The sequence below is a fragment of the Parus major genome, chromosome 1A, assembly GCF_001522545.3.
Source record: "Parus major isolate Abel chromosome 1A, Parus_major1.1, whole genome shotgun sequence".
NCBI lineage: Eukaryota > Metazoa > Chordata > Aves > Passeriformes > Paridae > Parus > Parus major.
The window spans coordinates 2,902,666-2,912,904 of record NC_031773.1 but is presented as its reverse complement, the minus strand read 5'-3'; the positions used below and the strand labels follow the sequence as shown (position 1 = coordinate 2,912,904).

The 10,239-nt window shown below is 48.2% G+C and overlaps 1 protein-coding gene across 1 annotated transcript in view; it reads right to left on the bottom strand.

Annotated features, from left to right (window-relative positions):
* Positions 1-5,820: 5,820 nt before the first annotated feature.
* The window catches only part of LOC107205233 (endonuclease domain-containing 1 protein-like), a 6,310-nt gene continuing 1,891 nt past the window's right edge, over positions 5,821-10,239 (bottom strand). The window contains exons 3-4 of the mRNA XM_015629540.2: positions 9,680-9,998; positions 5,821-7,668 (exon numbers count right to left, since the gene is read on the bottom strand). Coding sequence (XP_015485026.1) covers positions 7,120-7,668; positions 9,680-9,964 — 834 coding nt within the window. The 5' untranslated portion in view covers positions 9,965-9,998 and the 3' untranslated portion in view covers positions 5,821-7,119. The remainder of the gene's footprint in view (positions 7,669-9,679; positions 9,999-10,239) is intronic.

The following is a 10,239-nucleotide window of genomic DNA, read 5'->3' as shown; positions in this document are numbered from 1 at the left end:
AGGGATACATTCTTAACTGTGAGGGTGGTGAGGCACAGGCTGCCCAGAACGGCTGTGGCTGCCCCATCCTGGAAGTGTCCTAGGCCAGGTTGGACAGGGCTTGGAGCATCCTGGAATAGTGGAAGGTGTCCATGCCCATTGCAGGGGGTTGGAACTGGATGATCTTTCATGTCCCTTCCAACTCAAACCATTCCATAATTCAATGAAGTCCCAGGGAGTGGGACTCATGAGTTGTTTTTCCCCATTTCCCATAGTAGTAGAGCAGCTTAAAACAAATTTTCTGCAGCTGTTAAAAGAAAACAATGTGATATGTTCACCTGGAACATCTGCATGTGTATTCACAAGAGCTGGCTTATACATTCCCAAACTATGGGGTCAATAGCTCAAATGTTCTGCCTTCTTCACCTGTGCTCCCTGATAATCACAATCTGTCTGATACTCTTATACTGCTGTTTTCTAGACACTTCTCATGCTTGAAACTGGAAGATGCTTAGCAGCCAAGCCTTCTCCTCATTCATTTTTTTCTTTTATTTTTTTCCCATAAAAATCAAGATAAAAACACTTGCTTTTAAATCTTTTTACATATCTAAGATTCAGAATTTACCTAGACACAAAGTGTTTGTGGGTAGTCATAGTCATTAAATTCCACCTGCATATAAACCAGCATGGGATGGACAGAGATAAATCACTGCTCCTAGCATTTACTCTCTGAAGGATGGAGGCAGTGCAACCTGTTTACTTCCAGCTCAGAAACACTGGTTCAGCCTTCTTGAGATTGCAGGTTTTTCTATCATTTTTATATCACACAATTTCATTTGCTTTGGGCTTTGAATATTTTGTGAAGGTTCTGGGGAAAAATGTAACTTAATATGAAAAGAAAAACAAAAGGATGCCAACTTGCACTCCCAAGGTACAGTACCACTGTTGAATAGTGTTGGCATTTTCTGGACTTCTTCAGTGTTTGATGTAAAACCCCTCAAACCCACTGGCACAGCAGAATTATCCATCCAGCACTTGAGACAGATCAGGCTGATCTTGAGTGTATATTCCCTTTTAGGTCTCTTCAGTTTATGGATCTGCCTCCTTGGAATGTTCTTTAGATTATGAAGCATTTGGGGATCTGAGTTTACAATGAATCACAAATCAGCAGTTCCTTATAAATAATGTCAGGTAAAACCGGTCTTTGCTTAAATAGTTGCTGCTTTCAGAGTAAACATGAATGTGACCTGGATTCTCAGGAGCAGCTGATGTTGTGGCCTTTGAGTATTCCTTAGAATGGATCTGATGTTTACACAGACATAAATAATCATCTGGGTAATTTTTCTAAGCCCCTCTTAAATGGAGTGCCATCCACCAGGGGAGGATACATTTGAAAGTGCAAAAAGACTTGATATGTTTGGGTTTTGTTATTGGCTGTTGGAGCTCCAATATTTGTACAGTTGCTGTGTGAAATCTGAATTTGTAAATCCCATTGGAGGAGAGCCTAGGCAATAGCCAAGAGCAACAATTAAAACAAAAATAATAAGGAAATTCTCCTATTGTGTAATTAGTTTGAATAGGTTTGGTGGTTCTTGTGTACATGGAGTGTAACTTCACAGGATTCCGTCCAGGTACACAACAGATAAGTAGTTCCACAGAAATCATAGGAGATAAAATCTTATAAAACTTTCCTAACAGGTGTGGCCTTTGTATTCAGAGGCTAAGATGGTTAAATAAACATCTAATATTGACCTAATTTTTAATCTGACTTTGGATATAAAAATAACACATGAAAATAAACATTTGAGTTTTGATAAATTTAACTTTCCTCTCCTCTAAAAGATCCCAACAAGATAAAGCAATTAGATTAGTGGAAGTAATATTTTTTTCCCCTTTTCTAGATTAGCATTTAATTTAAGACAGGAAACTCCCAGAAGGACCTCCTGTGAGACTCAGGAAAGACCCTCATGTCTTTGATCATCATTTCCCAGGAGAAAGCCTCTCCCTGCAGGGTGAGATGAAGAGATGTGAAACACCACAAACAGAAGGTGTTTCATGCAGAACCGCACACAGTACGTTTGCTGCCTCCGTGGGAGAGATCCGGTAGCTCCCATGTGTTCAACCCAGCAGATGGGGATGGTATCTCCTGTGCCCAGGGGATGGAAAAGCACCTGGAAGCACTTCCCAGGCTGCCTTCCCAATGAGCAGCCAAAGATACTCCTGGGTGAACCAAAGGAGCTTTACCCAGCAGAGGCCAGATTATGCCAATGTCTTGATTTTTTAATTTCTTCTCTTCCAGAGCAGCACTTAACAATTGGTTCATCTAATGCAGTCTGAACCCTTGGTGTTACTGGAAAAAGACTAAGCAAGGTGCATGATTCAACCCACTTTGCAGTGAAGTGAGTTTAGGTCACAGTGTCCCCTCACAGCTCCCAGCAAAAATAATTTTTCCTTAGTGTCTAAAATCCCTGTGACACACTGGATCCCACAGCTCTCCCCAAAGATGGACACACAGAGTAAACTGCAAAATTACCCTCCCATGTCAGTGCAGCTGCCTCTTTCCAGGGAACAGAGGTGCTTCCCACCCCACTGTGGGCATAGGCCAGATCTGGGCTCAGCAAAGGATTGTATCCCTGTTCCACATTCACACCAGGCTCAGCAGAAAACAGAGGCAATCCCAGATGAAAGGTGGCTGGCAGCATGCTTGTGGAGCTGGGGCAGTCCTCTGCTCAGCTCCAAGCTGGACCTCTGTGAGAAGCACAGATTGGAAAAGGGCTCTGAGATCATGTAGTCCAACCTCTGACCTATCCTCACCTGGTCAGCTGGACCATGGCACTGAGTGCCACATCCAGTCTCCAGAGACTGGGATTCCACCACATCCTCACATCCATTCCAATGTTGTATCACCCTTTATGAGAAGAAATTCCTCCTGATGGTCCCACCAGAATCTCCCCAGGTGCAGGTTGAGGCCTTGTCCTCTCATCGTCTTGCTGGTTGCTTAGGAGAAAATGCTGACCCCCACCTGGCTACACCCCCTTTTCAGGGAGCTGTAGAGAGAAATAATCTCTCAGAGCCCCCCCCCCCGCTTCTGGGCGAAATAACTCCAGCAGCTTCAGCTGCTCCTCACAGGCCTTACCCTCCAGGGCCTTCACTAGCGTCATGGCCTTTCCCTGCACTGGCTGCAAAGGTGGCCTCAGCCTGTGGATCCAGCCTGTCCAGATCCCTCTGCAGAGCCTTCCTGCCCTCCAGCAGGCTGAGTCTCCCACCAAACTTGGTATCATCTGTGATCTTACTGGGGGTTCACTGGATGCCCTCATCCAGATCATCAGTAAAGTCAGATCAGGCCTGACACTGATCCCTGGGGGACGCTGCTTGCAGCCAGATGCCAGCTGGATGTGGCACTGTTCACCAACACTCTCTGGGCCTGGACATCCAGACAGTTCCTGACCCAGCCAGCAGAGCACCTCTCCAAGCTGTGGGCTGATGGCTTTTGCAGGAGAATGCCATAGGAGATTGTGCCAAAGGTTTTGTTGGAGTCCAGGTAGACACTTCCACAGCCTCCCCCCTCATCTACTAGGCCATCATCTGGTCATCAAAGGAGATCAGGCTCTCTAGGCAGGACCTGCCTTTCCTAAACCTCTGCTGGCTGGGACCCTGAATGTGCTGTATGATCACACAGGACAATCTGCTCCATAACCCTTCTGGGAAGCAAGGTCAGGTGGACAGCTTATAGCTTCTCCTTCCAGGCCTGCTTGCAGATGGGTGTCACAATGGGCAAACTCCAGCCATCCAGGACTTCCCCAGTCACCCAGCACTGGTTAGAACTGATGGAAAGCAGCACTCCTCATATATGAAATAAGGCAGAATCCAAGCTTATCCTTTTCTCTGCTGGGCTTTCCATGTATTTCACAAGCTTGCTGTGGATGGCAGGGCATTTCTGATTACTGTCAGGGGTAAAGGTCCTGGGAAAAGCCTGGCAAGTTGATAGAGGCAGCACTGGTGGGGTTGATGTGTTGGTTTTGCACAGCCTGTGTTTTGGTAGCCACAGAGGTGGCTTCTGTGAGAAGCTGCTGGAAGCTTCTACAGTGTCTGGCAGATCCAGTCCCTAATGGCTCTGAAGATGGACATGCTGCTGGCCACAGCTGGGCCAATTACAGCTGTTGGTAACACCTCTGCAATAACATCTTTAAGAAGAAAATAAAAACAAAGTGGGGTCTGCAGTTTTAATTCCAGCCAGAGAAGAGGAGGAGGTGAGAGCATGTGAGGGAAATGACATGGGGACACCAGGGTCAGTGGAGAAGGTGAGAGAGGAGGTGCTTCAGTCCCCGGAGCCGAGATTCCACTGCAGGCTGTGACGAAGATCATGTGGAAGCAGCAGTGCCCTGCAGTCCACAAGGATACACAGGGGATGCAGAGTCCCTCCTGCAGCCCGTGGGGGAGCAGATGGATGCCTGGAGGAAGCTGTGATCTAGTGGAAGATATGGTGAAGAGAGGGGGTGCCCTGCTCCCAGGCTGGAGCAGGATTGCACCCTGTGGAAGAATGGCTCATGCTGCAGCAGTTTTGGGAGGCCTGTGTGCCTGTGGGAGGGACTCACATTGCAGCAGTTTTGTCAGGACTGCTGCTAGTGAGAGTGGAGTCATGCTGGAGAAGTTCAAAGAGAGCTGTCTCCTGTGGGAATGACCCAACAGTGCATTAGAGGAGGGACTCCTCTCCCTGAGCATTGGAAGAAAACCTTGGGTGATGAACTGACCAAATCCCCCCAAATCTGTCTGCTTGTACTGTTGGTGGGAAGAAGGCAAGGGTTGGGGAAAGAAAAGGTGTTCTTTTTTTATAAAGAGGTACTTTACTTCTCATTATCCTCCTTTGATTTTGCTAATAATGAACTCTCTATCTCTAACTTGAACGTGTTTTTCCCTTGGAGTGTTTTCCCCCAGTCCTCATCTCAGCTCATGAAGCCTTTCATTAATTTATCTTTCTCTCCTCTGTCCAGACATGGCATGGGACGGTGAGTGGGCTGCCTGGAACTTGCCAGTGTAAAACCACAACAGTTGGTCAAGCAGCCAGTGGTTCCAGAGCTGGGAATAGAGGGCAGTGGACATGGGATGAGCAGTGGTGAGGATGAGTGTGGTCTCAAGCCGCAGAAGGTGTGCAGAGGTGGGTGAGCGAGTCAGAGGGAGCCCCCTGAGGTACAGCAGAGGTGTCTGCAGATGTGACTCAGCCTGAAATTGCACTGATGATTTCATCCCATCAGGGGCTGTGTCAGCATTTGATCCCAGAGAAAAAAAACATCCTGGCAGAGGACCTGGGATCTCAGGAGCTATCCAGCAAAGGGGGTGAGACTGATGTCCTCACTTTGTTCTCCTAAAAAGCCAAATCTTCTCATTGGTCNAGCTGAGGCCGGCCTGGAGCTCTGCTGGCTGCGGTCAGAGCTGGGACACAGCACACCTGGAGACACCTGCATGGGGCTGCCTCACTCTGCACCTCCACCAGAACCTATGTTTTAGTGCAGCCCCCAAACAGCTTGGTCCCCGCTGCACAATGAGACCCAGCATGATGATGAACAGCAGCTCCTGAGCTAAGAAGTGCAGTCCCAAGTTGTCACCTCTGAAAGTGACACAGCTTGTATGAGCCATTGGCATCCTGGCCCACTTTGTTAATTCCCTTTCACAGGAGAATAACTGGTGTCTGATGCTGACACTTGTGTGGCTGTCATGGCATCCTCAAATTGCATTTGGACACCCAATGTCCTGTGAAGATGCTCTGGACACTGTGACATTACTGCTGGTGGTAGAAATCTCAGTGAGGAGCAACCAGTGGTTTATATAAATGTGACTCTGCAATCCAGCACTGCAACAAATAACTTTTATTGTAAGCTCTTGCAAACTAAATGATGTGGCACACAGTGATCTTTTACAACCATTGAATACATTTCCCCAAATCAGTTTCCCATCAATCTGCAGAAAAGCTTCAGAAGCAGAGCAGAGATTGAAGGTATCCAAGCAGTGCATCACAGGGATTTAGCTTTGGCTGCTCAAAGCTTTGTCTATATCTGATGCCAAAGCCTGCCTGTCTGATACAACAGCTGCTGCTCTCAAGGCACACTTTCAAAAGCAAGCAAGCAAAAGCATGTTCCAGGATCACATCATCACTGAATTGTTGGGGTTTGGAAGGACTTCTCCAGATCTTCTAGTCCAGACTCCAGGCTCAAGCAGGATCAGCTAGAACAGGTTGTCAGGACCATGTATTGTTGAGGTTTGAGTATTGTGAGACATGGAGATCTCCAGACAAGATCTCTGGGCAGCCTGAGGTGCCCTGGTCACACAGCCTTGCTAAGGAGGTGAGGGACAAGTCAGCTGCACACTCTCGGGGAGAGCTAAGGGGGAGAGGACTCGTTCCTGAGAGCTCTGTCCTGAGATGGGCAGCAGAGCAAAGCAGTTGGAAGCTCTGCTCACATCTTTGTGCCTTTGAGCAGAGGAGGAGGTGTCCTGAGGGACAGAGCTGGAAATACACCAGAGAATGAAGCAGCACAGATGCTGCACAGAACATTTGTCCCCCTCTACTCTGCTCTGCTGAGACCCCACCTGCAGTGCTGCCCCCAGCTCTGGGCCCACAGCACAAGAAGGATATGGAGCTCTTGCAGTGGAGTCCAGTGGGTGCCATGAAGGTGCTCCAATGGCTGGGGCGTGTGTGCTCTGGAGAGAGGCTGAGAGAGCTGGGGATGTTCAGCCTGGAGAAGAGTCCTGAGAGTGCAGTACCTAAAGGGTCTCTAAGAGGGCTGGAAAGTCTCTTGGGACAAGGGCATGGAGTGACAGGACAAGAGGGAACGGTTTCACACTGATGGAGGGCAGGGTTAGATGGGATATTATAAAGAAGTAAATCACTGTGAGCAGGCTGTGGTAGGAGTAAAAGTTACGCAGTGATATTTTGACTGCCCCATCCCTGGAAGCATTCAAGGCCAGGCTGGGGAGGGCTTGGAACAACCTGGTGTAGTGGAAGGTGTCCCTGCCCATGGCAGACAGGTCAGAATAAGATGCTATTCAAAGATTTAAGATCCCATCAAAACCAACCCATTCAGTAATGCTGTGATTCTGTAACATGTGGGAAAAGCCACCGAGCCTTTTCCATCAAGGATGTGAGGCTTACTGCCGGGGACAGGCATTGTTGAACAGAGTAACCCTCCTCCCCCTGTAGAGTGTGCCCAACATGTTCTCCAGCTCCCCCAGACTGACTTTCTTCAACCTGTTCTTGTTGTTCTCAGCGATGACCCCCCAAGACTTCTTAGGCTGTGTTCCCACCAGGCAGCAGCCAGCTGACCAGATGTGGCTGGGTCTGTTAACCCTCCCTTCGGCAACGTTGGTGTTCCCAGGCACAGCTCCCGTGATGATGTAGGTGGTTGTACAGCCCTTGCTCATTTGTTCCATGGTTTTAGCCTCGTACTGGTTCCACTGGCCACCATTGAGACTTTTGTCCTGGGGCACTATGTTGGTGAGGGTGAAGGTAGATGTCTTGTTCTCTTTACTATCCATATGGCTACAGGCTGCCAAATGGCCACGGGTCAAACCAGTCATTTTCTCGTAGTCCTCAAGGACAGCCTGGCTCGCTTTGATTTCCTCTAAGGTGAACCTGTGAAGTTTATCTATGAGGACTATTTCTCTTTCCATGTTCTGAAGTTCATTTTCACTTATCAGCTGGACAGGGAAAGAGAATGAAGTGTTAGAATGGAGGAGTACTGGAGAAAATTTCTCTGGAGCTCAAGTCACTGATGGGCAAGATCCCATTTTTTATCATCTCAGTGAATGAAAATGTATGCATCTGAGAAAAATCAGAGACAAGCTCTTCCTGCATGACTGCAAGAGCTTTAAAGAGAAAGCAGCTCAGAATCTGACTGGTCTCATTTGGATTTGTGACCTTTGAGGTCCAGCCTGCAGCCTGTGCTGGGAGCACGGATGGATGCATGAGACAAGGAGCATTTTTTCCTCCTTGGATTGAAAGGTGACTTTGGTGCCACACGTTCCCTGCCAAATCTGCTTCCCTTTCCTTCTGTCTCCACACCCCAAATCTGCCCAGGGCTCTCTCTGGATGTCCTCATGCCACACTGGGATTCTGTGATTCTATGATTCTGTGATTCTTTTGTGTTGTTGCTACAAGTGTACCCCACTTGTGGAACACCAGAGGTTGCCTCCTCTAACCCCATACACTGGGAAATGTGCCAGGAAATCAGTCCTGGCACTGAGGTTTCCCTGGGAGGGTGACAGTTCATTCATGGATGAACATTTTTTTCCTCAGTAAGCAAAAAGGTCTCAGTGTAAATGGAATGTGTTACAGCAGAGCTAAGAATGTACCTCAGAGCAGAACTGAGCCAGGGAGGGTTTTCTTCAGCCTCACTGAAAAGAAGTTACAAATTGGAGAGAGAGCTGTAACCTCAGAAGAGTCCTGGGGAAACTAAATACTTGAAAAGGGCCTCTAGAGAAAGTTAACAAATCAAAGATATTTTGAGTGGCCTGGGTCCAAGGTCCAGGAGGAAATGGCAGGTCAGATAGGGCTTGGAGTATCCTGATCTGGAGGCAAGTGGCCTGGTCCATGCAGGGGAGTTGAATGGAAATGACATTTAAAGTTCTTTCCAACACTAACCATTCTATGATTCTACAAAAAGAGAGAATGTGGAGGCTGCAGTGGTGCAAGACCAGATTATTTGCTCAAGTTTCTATGCTTAATAAGAAGAAAGAATTATGTTTTTTTTTTTTGTAACTTTAACATCTCTTTGTTCATCTTTAGGGAAACATAGTTAGCCTTCCTCTGGAGTAAGGCATGTGGCTTCCTTCTCTGCTCACCTTCCCCCAAATGCCATCCTGCTATTCTGTCCTTAACAATGGCAGGAATTGCCTCTTTTCCTCTTCTGCAATTGGCCTGGCCTGTCTTACTGAAGTTTGTCTGAAAGACATTGCTGAGGGCTCTGTAGCTTGTGCAGTTCTGTCAGTCTGCTGGATCCTCCTGGATCTTTGAGCCTGAGCCAAAGGTGCTCAGGGGTCACTGCCCATGCATGGAGATCACACCCTTCTGACTGGACTGACACTGATGCTCCTCACTTTCCATGGCCTGAAATGTCACTCCAGACATCTCTCCACAGTCAACCTGACCCTTGAGTCTCCAGTACCTGAGCCTGCCAAGGCTTTGTCCCTGGGCCATCTCACCCCCTTTTGAGTTTCTCCTCACTTCTCTCACACCACTCACAAAGCCTGTTTGACTCTTCACTGGGAGCAGATAAGCTCTGTCAGGGATGCAGAACAGCTCAGGGCAGGGTGGGGATCATACCTAAGCAGGACTGTTGGTCGGTCCCTCAAGTTTAATCTCTCTTGGATGCCTTTTCCCCAGCACTTGGTCACCCACCACAGCAGGGCACAGGGAGGGGAATCATTTGACTTCTTCATGTAATGGGAAGTAATCTGCTTTGCTGTTCCTGTCAGGTCAAGGCAGAAAACTGGGCACCTTTGGGATATGATTCACCTCATCCTCCTGCTGTGTCAGATGCATCAGAAGAATCACGTGGTACAGGTGTTTGAAGTTGAATGAGAAAATTCCCACCCTGTATGTCTGTTTGCATGTGCATAGTGGGGTGTTAGGAAATAGAAGTGTCAATTTAAATGCTGCAGCTCATCTCTGAGTGACTGGGGGGTGATGTGCTGTGAGACAAACACTCACCTGTGGCTCGACATACCAATACTTATGAGGTCTTTTGGCAGGTCCAGGCTGGTATTTGTAAGCAGAGTACACTGGAATTCTCCTCTCACTGTCGTAGAGGGTGGCATAGTGATAGGAGTCACCGTAGCTTTGACAGATCCAGACTGGTTTCTGTGGGTGCAGGGCATCATTTGGGGTGGTTCCTGCATAGAAAAACTCAGGACAATCTTCAAAGGACTTCACCACCTCGCTGTGTCCCAGCCAGAGGCAGCTCGCCAACACCTGCAGCAGCAGCAGCCCCAGCATGGTGCGCGGATTTCAGTGCAGGGCTCTCGCTCCCCTGGAAGGCAAATGCAGAGGGACATTCAGCTTGGAGAGAGCTGGTCATGGCCTGGAGCCTTTTTGTGCAGGGGGCCAGACCTGGCAGAGGAGGGCATTATGAGAGACCAGGAAAGGAGTAATTTCTGTCCTCCTAGATATGGAAAAGTCACAAGGGCAGTGAGGGTGAAACCTAAAACAGGGTTTAGGTGCCCAGAGATGGCAGCAGTGGGAGAAGTCAGCCTGTACGAGGAAGGAGCCAA